Source organism: Dendrobates tinctorius, unplaced genomic scaffold (assembly GCF_039654945.1).
Source record: "Dendrobates tinctorius isolate UK_male_01 unplaced genomic scaffold, ASM3965494v1 ptg000258l, whole genome shotgun sequence".
In the NCBI taxonomy this organism is placed as follows: Eukaryota; Metazoa; Chordata; class Amphibia; order Anura; family Dendrobatidae; genus Dendrobates; species Dendrobates tinctorius.
In genome coordinates this window covers 3,710,062-3,728,746 of record NW_027361925.1, presented here as the reverse complement: position 1 = coordinate 3,728,746, position 18,685 = coordinate 3,710,062, and the positions used below count along the sequence as shown (strand labels likewise).

The 18,685-nt window shown below is 45.8% G+C and overlaps 2 protein-coding genes and 1 long non-coding RNA gene across 3 annotated transcripts in view; 2 read left to right on the top strand and 1 right to left on the bottom strand.

Annotated features, from left to right (window-relative positions):
• Positions 1–6,709, top strand: part of LOC141069326 (membrane-spanning 4-domains subfamily A member 4D-like) — a 23,240-nt gene extending 16,531 nt beyond the window's left edge. The window contains exons 4-6 of the mRNA XM_073558791.1: positions 2,479–2,601; positions 3,268–3,390; positions 6,519–6,709. Of these exons, the coding sequence (XP_073414892.1) occupies positions 2,479–2,601; positions 3,268–3,390; positions 6,519–6,671 (399 nt within the window). The 3' untranslated portion in view covers positions 6,672–6,709. The remainder of the gene's footprint in view (positions 1–2,478; positions 2,602–3,267; positions 3,391–6,518) is intronic.
• On the bottom strand, positions 5,226–18,685 carry LOC141069327 (uncharacterized). Its single transcript, XR_012226537.1, has 3 exons — positions 18,334–18,685; positions 6,333–6,432; positions 5,226–5,621 (listed from the first exon to the last, which is right to left on the bottom strand). It is a non-coding gene; the product is annotated as an uncharacterized lncRNA (long non-coding RNA).
• Positions 18,499–18,685, top strand: part of PHKA1 (phosphorylase kinase regulatory subunit alpha 1) — a 187,818-nt gene continuing 187,631 nt past the window's right edge. The window contains exon 1 of the mRNA XM_073558789.1: positions 18,499–18,613. The gene's annotated coding sequence lies outside the window, so the exon portion shown is untranslated. The remainder of the gene's footprint in view (positions 18,614–18,685) is intronic.

Here is an 18,685-nt window from a genome sequence, read left to right as displayed (position 1 = left end):
GGTTCTATTGGCCCAGGTGTCACCAGGAAATTGTAAATCATTGCAGGTCCTGTCCTATGTTTCAGTTAACCGCCCCCACTTCTCACTTTCGACGTACAATCATGCCATCGCCCAAAGAGTATAGCCCGCAAGTTGGTTCATGTTTTTCCCGGACGTGTTTGCCAAAGGAGATTCTGACTGACCAGGGAACACCTTTTATGAGTAAGGTGGTGAGGCAGTTATGCAAGGTCTTGCAGTTCTCCCAGTTGAGGACTTCAGTGTACCATCCTCAGACAGACAGCCTTGTTGAAAGATTTAACAAAACGCTGAAGAGCATTCTGAGGAAAGCCATAGAGAAGGAGGGTAGAGACTGGGATTGTCTCTTACCAAATCTGTTGTTCTCCATCCGTAAGGTTCCACATGCCTCTACGGGGTTTTCGCCATTCAAACTTCTGTAAATCTGACATCCACAAGGTCAAACCCCATTGTCCTGGTTCCAAAGCCCGATGGGGATTGGAGCTTCTGCAATGACTATCGGAAGTTGAATGAAGTCTCCAAGCTTGACGCATATCCCATGAAAAGCGTCGATGAGCTGATTGAGAGACTTGGACCTGCAATGTACATAACCACCGTGGATTTGATGAAGGGCTATTGGCAGATCCCCCTGGCACAGGGAGCCAAAGAGAAGATGGCATTTTGTACGTTGAACGGATGCTTCCAGTTTGTTCAGATGCTGTTTAGATTGCTGGGGGCTCCTGCAACCTTCCAGAGAGCTATGGATAGAATTCTTTCACCCCATAAGCAATACGCCGTGGCATACCTGGATGATATTGTTGTCTTCAGCCTGGACTGGGAGAGTGATCTGAAAAAGGTCCAGGTGGTATTTGATGCTCTAAGGAAGGGGAGGTTTTCAATAAACCCGAAGAAGTGTGCCTTGATGAAATAAGAAGCAAAATACCTGGGATATGTAGTGAGGAGAGGTGAGAGAAAACCCCAAATAAGTAAAGTGGAGGCAATCCATACATGGCCGAGACCACTGTCCAAGAAACAAGTTATAGCCTTCCTGGGGATCGTGGGATACTACAGGAGGGGATCGTGGGATACTACAGGAGGTTCATCTTGAAGTTTGCCAGAATGACCTCATTAAAGGGACGAAATCAGTAATGGTCAAATGGTCTGAAGAGGCAGAGACGGCATTTAAAAAAATGAAAAGAGCTCTGTGTAAACAGCCAGTTCTGGAGGCCCCTGACTTTAAGAAAGAGTTTGTACTCCAAGCAGACACCTCAGGTGTCAGTTTAGACATCAGGAGATACACGAAGAGGAGCACTCTGTTCTCTGCCTGATTAGGAAGGTTTCCTCATGTGAGAGGAATTATTTGGTCATAGAAAAGGAGTGCTTGGCCATAAAGTGGCCTGTGGACACATTACGGTACTATCTGGTAGAACGTAAGTTTAGATTGGTATCCGACCATGTCCCACTCAGGTGGATGAGGGAAACAAAGGGTTAAATGCTAGGGTCACCTGCTGGTTCATAGCCCTGCAAGATTTCAACTTCCATGTAGCACATAGAGCAGGGAAGCTACATGGTAATGCCGATGCCCTCTCAAGAATCCCTTATCTGGTAGTAGAAAGTGCCAAACCCCACAGCTTTAGGCAGAGCGGGGAGGTATGTAAGGAGGCTAATGGCCACGTAGTCGATGGGAGGTATGTGTCACAAAGATGGCTGCTCTCTGTGATGTAACCTGGAGGATTTCTTTAGTGCACATAAGCGCTAAAAGGCGTTTGGTGCACTTATGTCCGGGTTGCGGGTAGCTATGAGAGATGGAAGGGTCTGGCTACCCACATTCCTCTCTTCTGGGTGTGGTTACAGCCTATATAATGGAGGCTGTTGATTGGCACAGGGTCTGTGACTGGAGGCATGGAGGCTTCCAGTGTGTGTTTCGCCAAGACACCCACCTGAGCGGGCGGACCCACTGTGCCATGTGAACTGTTTTTTTTTTTTCTGTTTGTTTCCACTTTGAGCCAGAGAAGGCCATCTTTTGTTTGCTTAAACTTAAGCAGATTTATGGAGCAAACAAACCTGACAGACACTAATATAAAAACTGCTTCCTGTGCTTACCTCAACCCACAGCCAAGTGAGTAAAACCTTACATATGTTTAAATCTAAAAAAACTTTGGTGTTTCAGAAAACAACATACTTTAATAGCCACTGGTGATCGAGCCACAGTAGAAACTGCTCAGACAGGCGAGTACCGGTGGCTTCTTTCCACCCGCTGCCCTATACATGCATGCAGAGAGAGACCTGTCAATCGCTAGCCATGGGACTATTAAACTATGTTTTTCTCTAAAAAGCCACAGTGCTTCAGAGTTAAACATACATGGATGAAATCGTGTAACCAGGGCATGATACATGCTTCCTTTGGGTCCGGTTCCCTTTAAAAGAATAAAAATCATACATCAATTTGTTGTTTTTTTATTACTTGTCCACTTTTTTCTTCAGATAAAAGGATCTCTGTCCATGAATATATTGACAATAACGTTCAGTGTGATTGGACTAGTGCTGACTTGCGTAGACCTGGGGATCATTTGGTGTTACCCAAGAAGACTGTGCCGCAGTAGAATTGTAAGTTCAAACTTTTGCTTTTGCAATCACTTGAACTGTTGTAGTTTGTCAGATTGTCAGCTTATTGTCCAGCTCAAAGTTCAGTAGTAGCTTATTTAACTCAGAGGAGTCTTATGACCTAATTTTGGCACTCCCAAACTTCAGAGTTCTGTATTTTAGCCAGATAGGAAGAATGCTATGTGAAATAGTCCTGTTCTTGGAGCTCCTAGATCATCCAGCACTACACATGTCTACACATTACTATTCACCTCAAAAGATTAGCAGAAAAGTGACAATTTTAGTTTGCCTGCTTGAGCAGATTTTCCAAGGAAATTTAATTGGCAGAGAAGTTATTAACTGTGAATTTAATGTCCCTTATTATTTTGGGTCTTTCTAAGGATCGACAACTGATTGGCTGCAGCTTTGGTGTGAGTTGTCGACGTGATACCAAAACATTGAGATCAGAGCAATGGCAGACTGTTGGTGCTGGATGGAGGAGTTAAGCACTATCTAATTTTCTTATTTGACCTGATAGGCCACATTAATAAACTTAAAAACCCCTGTAAGCTACAGTTGTGATCTAACTTTTTAGGGCATTGGTGCAGACAAGTGCATCTCGTGAGATATTTTCAGAATGAAGTTATAATTATGTCAGTATTCTCATTCATCATGTTCTTTTTTTAACAGATCGGAGGATATTTAATTGACTCCATTCTTATTGTGACAAATCTTCTGCTGTTCTGCTTGTCAATTTCCTTGTCAGTCTTTGGATGTCGCGCTTTAAATCATGCATCTTCTATAGTTCCTCAGGTAAGGAGCTCTAACATTCTGCCTCCAATCACCTTTATTTATAGCCCAAAAAAGTGGTTTTAAAACTTAACTTTTACTAATAAGTTCTATAAAAAAGAGGCTACCACCTCTCTAAAAACATGTGTGCATATTCCAAAAACACCATATAAGAAATAGCTAATGAAAAAAGCACCCTGCTTGGGAAGCCTAGCTTTTAAGCAGTTTCATAGACTCCCTATTTAGGAAAATCATTCTATCCCTCAATTAGCAAACAAAAAATTGAGCCTTCTTAACAAACAGATATTAGCTACAAAATCTCTTGCACAGACAGGAAATTCTTATGGAGAAGACAGGCATTTACAGTTATGTAGAAAAATTAACAATCTCACCATTTTGTTGCTGTTCACTCTCACTGTCTTTCTCCTTTATCAGAAATAGAGTCTGCGGTCTACACTTTTCTCTGTTAGTCCCTATTTTAATGACTAACCCTGGACCCCAAAAGACTCCTGCCCTTACAAGGACAGTCCACAGCTAGCCCTATTGTCTAGCCAGCCCTGGACTGACCCTGGGTGCCTCCCGACGTGTTTCTTCAAAAAAAAAATGATTCATCAGGGGATTGGCACCTGTCGGGAAAAACTGGGCAGCATGTCCTTCCATATAGGACAAGAGGCAGTGTTTTTGGAATATGTACACATAATTTTAGAGAGGTGGTAGCCTCTTTTTATAGAACTTATTAGTAAAAGTTAAGTTTTAAAACCAATTTTTGGGGCTAATAATTTGATTTTGTGGTATTTGGGGTAAATGAGGAATTGAAATAATTTCTTTGGCTTATTTTCTCTCCAATCACCTTTCCACATTCATCTCATGTCTTATTCAGCTTCTCTCATGGAGGACATTTGTCTAAGAATCCTAAAAATGGACCACAGACATCACTCTACTTTTAAACTTTCATCTAAGTTGATTTATGGCTATATTAAAGTCTAAAACTGAGTTGGTAAAAAAATAAGTTTAAAAGAATGAAAAAGTACACACAGATTCACTGTTAAAGGGGGGTCCTAAGCCCAAAACAATATTCCTCCTAAATCCATATCTATTTAGTGCCATCATCTAAACTATTTTCTAATATAATTGAATTAATAATTCCCTATCCTTCCCTGTTTTATCTGCTTTTCTATATTTTTTTACCTTCCTTTTTTATGAAATTTTGTTTGCAAATCGCAGTGCATACTGGGATAGTAAAAATGAAATATTATCAGGAGGCAGAGGCTGCAGTCACTGCCAAAGCCTCTGCCTCCTCCATTAAAGTGTCATCAGTTATGCTCTTTTCAGGTGCTAGGCTGGTCGCAGCACAATGACAGCTCTCTGTTGTCGTCAGATCAGCAGTCCTGGGCCAACAAAAGAGCACACTGTAAGTATACCTGGTGTGCAGAGACCAATGCTGCCCCCCCCCTCTAGCATGTGACGTCACTGATCTCTGCGTGCTGGATATCCTGACCACACACCCTGTTGCCAGCTTGTTACTGCTAATCTGAGCCAGCAAGAGAGAGCGCGCTGCGCTGTCATTGTGCACTTTGCACAGTGCACATCATGCAGGAACTAGCCCAGCCCATGAAAAAATCATCACCGATGAAACTTCATTTCAGAGAAAGGGGTAGAGGCTGTGGCAGTGACTTCAATGTCTGCCACCTGATGATGCTTCATTTGAGTATCACAGTATGCACTGGGAATCTCAAATGAAGCATCATCAAAAAGGAAGTTAAAACAAAATAGAAAAGCAGTTTGATAGTGTCGTTACGGAAAGATGAGGAATTTTTAATTCAAGTACATTACAAAATAGTTTAGATTATGGTGCTAAATTGATAGGGATTTAAAATTACTTTGTACTTTGGACCACCCCTTTAACTCATTCTGCAGCCAGCTATATCATAAGATAAAAAAGGCTATGGAGACTAATCAGTTTACATTTTTTTCGGACACACTGAAAAAATGCCCCTAAAAGTCTCCACACCATCACCCATTTGGTCCTCGTCGCATCTTCTGATCCCTGCCGCTTGCGCTGAAATCACCGGGCCATTTACATGTGAGCTATAACGTGCGACTCTGATGAGAACTGAGATGATTCCGTGCAAGCTCATGAAAGGTTATGATATCTTGACCGGCGCTATGACAATGACCGATCCTTCCGGTCCTCGGTGCATCTTCTGAAATCACCCTGAGTAGCACTTATGGCTCTAATGACACCCGAGACAGTTCTGTAAAATACACATAAGGTCAAGACACACATTGTGATTTCATGACGTAGTGATCTTTTGCGCTAGGCCACCTGAGTTTCATCAGAGCTGGAAGTTCATTGAATTTTCTGGGGAAAAACTGTGTGCGCAGGCAATTTGGAATTTGGCCTGATCCACTCATCTCTATTAGTGATTAGTGAATGGCATCCATAAAACTTGAACAATTGGTAAATTGTCTGTGTTTAACCTAAAATAAAAGTTATTACAAATGAAACCCATATAGATCTCATATGGTGATCTTGTCATTATTAAATCTGTTATGGGTATAATTTTTGGATAGCAGAAAACATTTTTTGAACGTTACCCACAATTTCATGCACCCCCAGATGACTCTCGGTGACCTTCACCCATGTATTTTTGCTTCACTTTCTCCCGCATTGTAATGCAGAGTTAAACAGGGCATGGTTAGAAAGGTATTACCTAGTGCTATCAGCATGGTGGTGGTGTAATCATGTAATGACAGATTTACTTTAAGGGTTTCCGCACACTGTTGTAAAGCATGGCCAACTGCTATCAAATGTTTTGAGAAAACAATCTCAGCATGCTGTGAGTGCATCTGACACTAATCGGATCACGCGGACCCATACAAGTCTATGGATAGGTGTAAAACATCGGACTGCAATCAGATTACAAAACACAATGGAGAAGATGTGGAAATGAAATTCTCCATACCTGTGCAGCAGATCAAATTCAAACTTTGTGCCAAGTGTCATTGGCATAATCGGCCCGCTTTTCTTGCATGAGAGAATATACGTCAGTGTGAGCGACCCCCCTAAATTTGTAGGATTTAATCAAAAGAAGTGTTAGCAGAATAGAAAAGAATACAATCTAATTTTAATCTTTTTCATTCTCTTACAGGTGTTTGTGATACAGAATGATGTTGTCATTTCAATGCCCCCATCTGTATTTTCTGCTTCAGCTCCAACATTTCCTCACACACAACCACCACCACCTGCATCACCTCCTCCATACACGGACCAAATACAAGATAATGGGAAGCAAACTGCATAATCCTCAATATAAAAATGGCTTGAATCTTCATGTATGTTAGAGAATATTTCATTGTAACGTAAAATATTTCTTTAGACCCAAAAACTTGTACAGGAGCTTTAGCTCAAGTAGGTGGCAACTTGAGCAGTAATTGAGTCCTGTAGGGTGACTCTCTTTAGGGCGGTGGTACAAAATTGTATTATTTATTGGTTTACAGTCTCTAAATATACCAAAATGTATGAAAGAAACTCTTTTTATTGAGACATTTCGGGCCTTTTTAATCTGTCTAGTCTAAGTTTGCACTAAGGCATCGCATCACATTTGAAGTCACTTTGAGAGGTCAATATGAAAGAAAATACCCAAACATGACACCATTCTAAAATCTGCACCCCTCAAGGTTTTCAAAACCACATTCAAGAAGTTTATTAACCCTTTACGTGCTTCACAGGAACTGAAGCAATGTGGAAGGAAAAAATTAACATTTAACTTTTTTTTTTTACAAACATTTTACTTCAGAACCAATTTTTTTATTTTCACAAGTGTAAAAAGAGAAAATGAACCACAAAATTTGTTGTGCAATTTCTCCTGAATACGCCGATACCCTATGTGGGGGTAAACCATTGTTTGACCACACGGCAGGGCTTGGAACGGAAGGAGCGCCGTTTGACTTTATCAATGCAGAATTGCCTGGAATTGAGATCGAACGCCATGTCACGTTTGGAGAGCTCCTGATGTGCCTAAACAGTGGAAACCCCCAACTAGTGACACCATTTTGGATACTAGACCCCCCAAGGAGCTTATGTAGATGTGTGGTGAGAACTTTGAACCCCAATTGCTTCACAGAAGTTTAAAACGCACAGCAGTGAAAATAAAAAATCTTTTTTTTTTCTCAAAAATGATTTTTTAGCCGCTATTTTTATTTTCCTAAGAGTAACAGGAGAAATTGGATCAAAAAGTTGTTGTGAAATTTGTCCAGAGTACGGTGGTATACCATATGTGGGGTGGAACCACTGTTTGGACACATGGGAGAGCTCGGAAGGGAAGGAGCTCCATTTTGAAATGCAGACTTTGATGGAATGGTCTGTGGGCGTCATGTTGCGTTTGCAGAGCCCCTGATGTGCCTAAACAGTAGAAACCCCCAAGTGACCCCATTTTGGAAACTAGACCCCCCAAGGAAATAAGTTACAACATGGAGGACCGTGAAACCAAGCATAAACACCATGTAGAGAAAAAGGTCCTCCAAAGACACTTGATAAAAAGATATATATTTTATTAATGTTACACAAAATTAAAAAAGAGAGAAACGGTAGACCATACAGAAAATGGACAATAGCTTGACCCAGGATGAATGAAGGATATTGGTAGCTACTACATGAATCACATCAAGTATAACACATGAAAAAGCATACAAAAATTTGCATAATGAATACAAAAAAATTAGATAAAGTGCTAGTGCAGCAGTAGACTACTTGTAAATTTGAAACTGAAATAAACTTCATGTATTAAGAGCTAATCATGTATTCTACATGCCACCCCCAATTTTATTATTTGTGCCCAGGTCTCTATCTGCACTGTCTTCCCCTCCTATAAACTGAATACAAAGTGCACACAAAAACAATTAAATGAACATATATATGTATATGAAAATCACAAAATATTAAATAAAGCATAATAAATACCAAAAACAGAAAATAATAAAAAATAAACACCAATGTGTCCAGTGTGAATAAACAGTGAATACTGTCTTGGATATTCAAAGAAGATTTCCAGGAGACCTGCCAGGGGGATGAAGGTTCCTAGCAGGGAGCGGACCCGCTGACCGTCTGGTCCAAGGACAGGGTGAGTGAGGTGCATAGCGCCACGTGGGGAGCGCCGGACCCCCTGTCCTTTAGAGACTGGACCCGTGGCAGAGGGCATGACAATACATCTGTATAATGCTCCCGTCACAAACACTTCTGTATAACGCACCCTTCACATATACATGTCTGTATAACGCACCCCGTCACACACACATCCGTATAACGCACCCGTAACACACACATCCGTATAACGCACCCGTAACACACACATCCGTATAACGCACCCCGTCACACATACATCCGTATAACGCACCCCGTCACACATACATCCGTAAACGCACCCCGACACACATACATCCGTAAACGCACCCCGTCACACATACATCCGTATAACGCACCCCGTCACACATACATCCATATAACACACCCCGTAACTCATACATCCGTATAACGCACCCCGTCACACATACATCCATATAACACACCCCGTAACTCATACATCCGTATAACGCACCCCGTCACACATACATCCGTATAACGCACCCCTTAACTCATACATCCGTATAACGCACCCCGTCACACATACATCCGTATAACGCACCCGTCACATATACATCCGTATAACGCACCCCGTCACACATACATCCGTATAACGCACCCCGTCACATATATATCCGTATAACGCACCCCATCACACATACATCCACATACCGCACCCCGTAACTCATACATCCGTATAACGCACCCCGTCACACATACATCCGTATAACGCACCCCGTAACTCATACATCTGTATAACGCACCCCGTCACATATACATGTCTGTATAACGCACCCCGTCACATTAACATCCGTATAACGCACCCCGTCACACACACATCTGTATAACGCACCCCGTCACATATACATGTCTGTATAACGCACCCCGTCACACATACATCCGTATAACGCACCCCGTCACACACACATCCGTATAACGCACCCCGTCACACACACATCCGTATAACGCACCCCGTCACACATACATCCATATAACGCACCCCGTAACTCTTAGGCCGGGGTCACACTAACCGACGCAAAATACGGTCAGTATTTTACATGCGTAATACGGATGACAGACCCCTAAATAGTGCTCCGTATGTCATCCGTAATCAAGGTGTGGTTGCGTATTTTGCGCATTTAAGCATCCGTATGGCATCCGTATGGCGAGATTTTCTCGCAGGCTTGCAAAATGGACATGTAATGGAGCCCTATGACAGTTGTAATAAAGAAATGAAAGGATATAGACACATAGAATACATATATATATATATATATATGTATTCTATGTGTCTATATCTATTCTTTGGTTTCTTTATTAAACCTGTCAGTGTGAGTTTACTGTATCGCGCACTGAATTGCCGGCTTTTCTAAAAGACACCGGGTGCGTATTTCTCGCAGGTCAAATGTGTGGTCCGTGTGTAATCCGTATTTTTTGTGCCCTCCATAGACTTGCATTGGTGTACTATGGGCGTAGTACGCTGACAATCGCAGCATGCTGCAATTGGCACGGACCGTAGAATACGGATGAGAAATATACGGCTGGTGCGAGGGACCCCATAGAGAATCATTGGTCTGTGTCTAATGCGTGCTTTTAGCTCCTCTCACTTGGCCGTATTCACCAGTGTGACACCGGCCTTACATCTGTATAAACGCACCCCGTCACACATACATCTGTATAACGCACCCCGTAACTTATACATCCGTATAACGCACCCGTCACACATACATCTGTATAACGCACCCCGTAACTTATACATCCGTATAACGCACCCGTCACACATACATCCGTATAATGCACCCCGTAACTTATACATCCGTATAACGCACCCGTCACACATACATCCGTATAACGCACCCCGTAACTCATACATCCGTATAACGCACCCGTCACATATACATCCGTATAACGCACCCCGTCACACATACATCCGTATAACGCACCCCGTCACACATACATCCATATAACACACCCCGTAACTCATACATCCGTATAACGCACCCCGTCACACATACATCCGTATAACGCACCCCTTAACTCATACATCCGTATAACGCACCCCGTCACTCATACATCCGTATAACGCACCCGTCACATATACATCCGTATAACGCACCCCGTCACACATACATCCGTATAACGCACCCCGTCACACATACATCCGTATAACGCACCCCGTCACATATACATCCGTATAACGCACCCCTTAACTCATACATCCGTATAACGCACCCCGTCACTCATACATCCGTATAACGCACCCCGTCACATATACATCCGTATAACGCACCCCTTAACTCATACATCCGTATAACGCACCCCGTCACTCATACATCCGTATAACACACCCGTCACATATACATCCGTATAACGCACCCCGTCACACATACATCCGTATAACGCACCCCGTCACATATACATCCGTATAACGCACCCCGTCACACATACATCCGTATAACGCACCCCGTCACACATACATCCATATACCGCACCCCGTAACTCATACATCCGTATAACGCACCCGTCACATATCCATCCGTATAACGCACCCCGTCACACACACATCCGTATAACGCACCCCGTCACACATACATCCGTATAACGCACCCCGTCACACATACATCCGTATAACGCACCCCGTCACACATACATCCATATAACGCACCCCGTCACACATACATCCGTATAACGCACCCCGTAACTCTTAGGCCGGGGTCACACTAACCGACACAAAATACGGTCAGTATTTTACATGCGTAATACGGATGACAGACCCTAAACAGTGCTCCGTATGTCATCCGTAATCAAGGTGTGGTCGCGTATTTTGCGCATGTCAGCATCCGTATGTAATCCGTATGCAATCGGTATGGCGAGATTTTCTCGCAGGCTTGCAAAATGGACATATAATGGAGCCCTATGACAGTTGTAAGAAATGAAAGGATATGGACACATATATATCTATAATAATAAATGCCCTAACCAGCTTCCGGTTGTAACAACTTCCGTCCAGTTGTAACCGGTGACGTCACCACACACACACGCACGTTAACCCTCAACACACCACACCGCCTCAACACACACTCCTCTCACCTTTCACCTCCACTCACGTCCACTCACTCTTTCACTCCACATACGTTCCTTTCTCTCACTCCGTTTCTCATACTCACACCGTCATCGTCGCTGCCCCGACATCTTCCTCCGCCGCCGCGATCCAGGATCCAGACGTTCTCCAGGCCGCCGACATCGGGATCCAAAAAGATGGCGTCGGCGAAATCTCGCGAGATTACGCCGACGCCATTTTGGATCCCGATGTCGCCCATGCCAGCGACATGTTGTTGCGGCGACGCCATCTTGAATATCGCGGGACTTCACGAAATCCAAGATGGCGTCCCGCAAGAACATGTCGGCGGCCTGGAGAACGTCTGGATCCTGGATTGCAGCGGCGGAGGAAGATGTCGGGGCAGCGACGGTGACGGTGTGAGTATGAGAAACGGAGTGAGAGAAAGGAACGTATGTGGAGTGAAAGAGTGAGTGGAGGTGAAAGGTGAGAGGAGTGTGTGTTGAGGCGGTGTGGTGTGTTGAGGGTTAACATGGCAAGAGGTGTGAGGCTGTGTGCACACGCTGCGGATTTTGCTGCGGTTCCGCAGCGGTTTTGGCCGCTGCGGACCCGCAGCAGTTTCTGCTGCGGTGTACAGTACCATGATTCCCTATGGGAATCAAAAACCGCAGTGCAGACGGTGTGGAATTTTCCGCGCAGATTATCTGCGGTTTTCAATCCGCAGAAAGAATTGACATGTCAATTCTTTCTGCGGATTCTCCTGCGGTTTGCCATCTCCTCTATTGAGGAGATGAAAAACCGCAGGGCAAAACCGCAGAGCAATCCGCAGGTAAAACCGCAGGTCTTTTGACCTGCGGTTTCACCTGCGGATTTTACAAAATCCACGCGGATGAATCCGCACCTAATCCGCAGTGTGTGCACACAGCCTTAACGACGTCGGCGAAATCTCGCGAGATTTCACCGACGCCATCTTGCATTCGTGAAATTGTGTCATTTACCTCACGCCGACTTGCTGTGCGGACGCTTGGCATTGCCTGTACCACCATAACTACTGCTGCCTTGGTCCTATGCCTGTTTACTGCCGGTGTCTAATTACAGGGCCAATTTGCCTATACTGCCATAACTATTGCTACCTTGCTACTCTGCCGGTGTCTAATTACAGGGCTAATTTGCCTCTACCGCCATAACTACTGCTGCCTTGCTCCTCTGCCGGTGTCTAATTAAAGGGCTAATTTGCCTCTACCGCCATAACTACTGCTGCCTTGCTCCTCTGCCGGTGTCTAATTACAGGGCTAATTTGCCTCTACCGCCATAACTACTGCTGCCTTGCTCCTCTGCCGGTGTCTAATTACAGGGCCAATTTGCCTATACCGCCATAACTACTGCTGCATTGCTCCTCTGCCGGTGTCTAATTACAGGATCAATTTGCCTATACCGCCATAACTACTGCTGCATTGCTCCTCTGCTGGTGTCTAATTACAGGGCCAATTTGCCAATACCGCCATAACTACTGCTGCCTTGCTCCTCTGCTGGTGTCTAATTACAGGATCAATTTGCCTCTACCGCCATAACTACTGCTGCCTTGCTCCTCTGCCGGTGTCTAATTACAGGATCAATTTGCCTCTACCGCCATAACTACTGCTGCATTGCTCCTCTGCTGGTGTCTAATTACAGGGCCAATTTGCCTATACCGCCATAACTACTGCTGCCTTGCTCCTCTGCTGGTGTCTAATTACAGGGCCAATTTGCCTATACCGCCATAACTACTGCTGCATTGCTCCTCTGCTGGTGTCTAATTACAGGGCCAATTTGCCTATACCGCCATAACTACTGCTGCATTGCTCCTCTGCTGGTGTCTAATTACAGGGCCAATTTGCCTATACCGCCATAAGTACTGCTGCCTTGCTCCTCTGACTGTTCACTGCCTGTGTCTAATTACAGGGCCAATTTGCCTCTACCGCCATAACTACTGCTGCATTGCTCCTCTGCTGGTGTCTAATTACAGGGCCAATTTGCCTATACCGCCATAACTACTGCTGCCTTGCTCCTCTGCCGGTGTCTAATTACAGGGCTAATTTGCCTCTACCGCCATAACTACTGCTGCCTTGCTCCTCTGCTGGTGTCTAATTACAGGGCCAATTTGCCTATACCGCCATAACTACTGCTGCATTGCTCCTCTGCCGGTTTCTAATTACAGGGCCAATTTGCCTCTACCGCCATAACTACTGCTGCCTTGCTCCTCTGCCGGTGTCTAATTACAGGGCTAATTTGCCTCTACCGCCATAACTACTGCTGCATTGCTCCTCTGCCGGTGTCTAATTACAGGATCAATTTTCCTCTACCGCCATAACTACTGCTGCTTTGCTCCTCTGCCGGTGTCTAATTAAAGGGCTAATTTGCCTCTACCGCCATAACTACAGCTGCCTTGCTCCTCTGCCGGTGTCTAATTACAGGATCAATTTGCCTATACCGCCATAACTACTGCTGCATTGCTCCTCTGCTGGTGTCTAATTACAGGGCCAATTTGCCAATACCGCCATAACTACTGCTGCCTTGCTCCTCTGCTGGTGTCTAATTACAGGATCAATTTGCCTCTACCGCCATAACTACTGCTGCATTGCTCCTCTGCTGGTGTCTAATTACAGGGCCAATTTGCCTATACCGCCATAACTACTGCTGCCTTGCTCCTCTGCCGGTGTCTAATTACAGGGCCAATTTGCCTCTACCGCCATAAGTACTGCTGCCTTGCTCCTCTGACTGTTCACTGCCTGTGTCTAATTACAGGGCCAATTTGCCTCTACCGCCATAACTACTGCTGCCTTGCTCCTCTGCCGGTGTCTAATTACAGGGCCAATTTGCCTCTACCGCCATAACTACTGCTGCCTTGCTCCTCTGCCGGTGTCTAATTACAGGGCCAATTTTCCTCTACCGCCATAACTACTGCTGCCTTGCTCCTCTGCCGGTGTCTAATTACAGGGCCAATTTGCCTCTACCGCCATAACTACTGCTGCCTTGCTCCTCTGCCGGTGTCTAACTACAGGGCCAATTTGCCACTACCACTTCATAACTACTGCTGGGCAATTACAGGGTCAATTAGTATCTGTTTACTCTACAATACTCCAGGACGCCTTCTTCACTGCCAGATAACTGCCAAATAGACTCCTTTACCTGTGCCAACATGAGTCATAACAAAAAGTATGCCAATGCCAGTGAAAGGAAAGCAGCTTTAGCACTACGACAAAAACAACGCCGTGCTAATGAGACTCCTGAGGAAAAACACCATCGCCTTGAGAAGATTAAGGCTTATAAACGCCGTCGCCTCACACACGAATCCCCTAACTCTAAATCCATAAGATTGGCTGAAGAAGCCTCTGCACGCCGTCACCGCCGACAACAGACGGCCTCTTCCTCATCATTATTATTAGACTCACAACAGGATGCTTCCACATCAGCATGTGGAACAATTTACTGCTACACTTCATCCCATATGCCGTTCACTGACATAACTAATCAGCAATCTGTTTCTGCCCTATCAATACCACCATTCAATACCGATGCACAGTATGCCAATGCCAGTGAAAGGAAAGCAGCTTTAGCACTACGACAAAAACAACGCCGTGCTAATGAGACTCCTGAGGAAAAACACCATCGACTTGACAAGATTAAGGCTTATAAACGCCGTCGTCTCACACACGAATCCCCTAACTCTAAATCTATTACATTGGCTGAAGAAGCCTCTACCCGCCATCACCGCCAACAACAGACGGCTTCTTCCTCATCATCTATAATAATAAATGCCCTAAGCAGCTTCCGGTTGTAACAACTTCCGTCCAGTTGTAACCGGTGACGTCACCACACACACGCACATGTTAACCCTCAACACACCACACCGCCTCAACACACACTCCTCTCACCTTTCACCTCCACTCACTCTTTCACTCCACATACGTTCCTTTCTCTCACTCCGTTTCTCATACTCACACTGTCATCGTCGCTGCCCCGACATCTTCCTCCGCCGCCGCGATCCTGGATCCAGACGTTCTCCAGGCCGCCGACATGTTCTTGCGGCGACGCCATCTTGGATTTCGTGAAATACCGCGAGATTCAAGATGGCGTCGCCGCAAGAACATGTCGCTGGCGTGGACGACTCGGGATCCAAAAAGATGGCGTCGGCGAAATCTCGCGAGATTACGCCGACGCCATTTTGGATCCCGATGTCGTCCACGCCGGCGACATGTTCTTGCGGCGACGCCATTTTGGATCGGCGAAATCCCACGATAGTCAAGATGGCGTCGCCGCAAGAACATGTCGCCGGCGAGGACGACGTCGGGATCCAAAATGGCGTCGGCGAAAACTCGCGAGATTTCGCCGACGCCATTTTGGATCCCGACGTCGTCCACGCCAGCGACATGTTCTTGCGGCGACGCCATCTTGACTATCGCGGGATTTCACGATACTCAAGATGGCGTCGCCGCAAGAACATGTCGCCGGCGTGGACAACGTCTGGATCCAGGATGGCGCCGGCGGAAGATGTCGGGGATCGTGGAGCAGCGGCGATGACGGCGTGAGTATGAGAGATGGAGTGAGAGAAGGGGTCGTATGTGGAGTGAAGGAGTGAGTGGACGTGAGTGGAGATGGTGAAAGGTGAGAGGAGTGTGTGTTGAGGAGTGTGTGTGTTGAGGGTTAACATGGCAAGAGGTGTGATGCTATCGCATCCTCCAGATGCGATAGCATCGGGCCATAATCTAGTATATATATATGTATTCTATGTGTATATATCTATTCTTTCTTTCTTTATTAAACCTGTCAGTGTGAGTTTACTGTATAGTGCACTGAATTGCCACCTTTGCTAAAAGACACCGGGTGCGTATTTCTCGCAAGTCACATGTGTGGTCCGTGTGTAATCCGTATTTTTTTGCGCACCCATAGACTTGCATTGGCGTACTACAGGCGTAGTACGCTGACAATCGCAGCATGCTGCAATTGGCACGGAGCGTAGAATACGGATGAGAAATATGCGGCTGGTGCGAGTGACCCCATAGAGAATCATTGGTCCGTGTCTAATGCGTGCTTTTAGCGCCGCTCACTCTCCCGTATTCCTCGCCAGTGTCACACCGGCCTTACATCTGTATAAACGCACCCCGTCACACATACATCCGTATAACGCACCCCGTAACTTATACATCCGTATAACGCACCCGTCACACATACATCCGTATAACGCACCCCGTAACTCATACATCCGTATAACGCACCCGTCACACATACATCCGTATAACGCACCCCGTAACTTATACATCCGTATGACGCACCCGTCACACATACATCCGTATAACGCACCCAGTAACTCATACATCCGTATAACGCACCCCGTCATACATACATCCGTATAATGCACCCCGTCACATATACATCCGTATAATGCACCCCGTCACACATACATCCGTATAACGCACCCCGTAACTTATACATCCGTATAACGCACCCGTCACACATACATCCGTATAACGCACCCCGTAACTCATACATCCGTATAACGCACCCAGTCATACATACATCCGTATAATGCACCCCGTCACATATACATCCGTATAATGCACCCCGTCACACATACATCCGTATAACGCACCCCGTAACTTATACATCCGTATAACGCACCCGTCACACATACATCCGTATAACGCACCCCGTAACTCATACATCCGTATAACGCACCCCGTCATACATACATCCGTATAATGCACCCCGTCACATATACATCCGTATAATGCACCCCGTCACACATACATCCGTATAACGCACCCCGTAACTTATACATCCGTATGACGCACCCGTCACACATACATCCGTATAATGCACCCCGTAACTCATACATCCGTATAACGCACCCCGTCACACATACATCCGTATAACGCACCCCGTCACATATACAGGTCTGTATAACGCACCCCGTCACACACACATCCGTATAACGCACCCCGTAACTCATACATCTGTATAAACGCACCCCGTCACATATACATGTCTGTATAACGCACCCCGTCACATATACATGTCTGTATAACGCACCCCGTCACATATACATGTCTGTATAACGCACCCCGTCACATATACATGTCTGTATAACGCACCCCGTCACATATACATGTCTGTATAACGCACCCCGTCACATATACATGTCTGTATAACGCACCCCGTCACATATACATGTCTGTATAACGCACCCCGTCACATATACATGTCTGTATAACGCACCCCGTCACATATACATGTCTGTATAACGCACCCCGTCACATATACATGTCTGTATAACGCACCCCGTCACATATACATCCGTATAACGCACCCCGTCACATATACATGTCTTTATAACGCACCCCGTCACATATACATCCGTATAACGCACCCCGTCACATATACATCCGTATAACGCACCCCGTCACACACACACATCCGTATAACGCACCCCGTCACACATACATCCGTATAACGCACCCCGTCACACATACATCCGTATAACGCACCCCGTCACACACACATCCGTATAACGCACCCCGTCACACACACATCCGTGTAACGCACCCCGTCACACACACATCCGTGTAACGCACCCCGTCACACACACATCCGTGTAACGCACCCCGTCACACACACATCCGTGTAACGCACCCCGTCACACACACATCCGTATAACGCACCCCGTCACACACACATCCGTATAACGCACCCCGTCACATACACATCCGTATAACGCACCCCGTCACACACACACATCCGTATAACGCACCCGGTTACATATACATGTCTGTATTACGCCCCCCGTCACATGTCTCTGGTGGGGGCGCTGTATCCTAGGTTGGCTGCAGGTTCGCAGATCAGCCAGTGAGTAAGACATGTGTGGATCTGTCCTGGGCGCCGGCTGCAGTGAGGAAGTGCCCAGTCCCGGCGTGAACTCCTGGCCGCTCGCACCCGCCTGTGGGCGGAGCAGTGACTGTGGGGGCGGGGCCAGGCTCTCACAAGAGAAGGAAACTTTGTGGTGTGTTTGTTCTGTGTGGAGGATTAGGAGAGTGAGTCTCTGTCCGGAGAGCCGCACGTAGTGTGCACAGCCCCCCGCATGTCCCTGCCGCCGCTCACAGGTC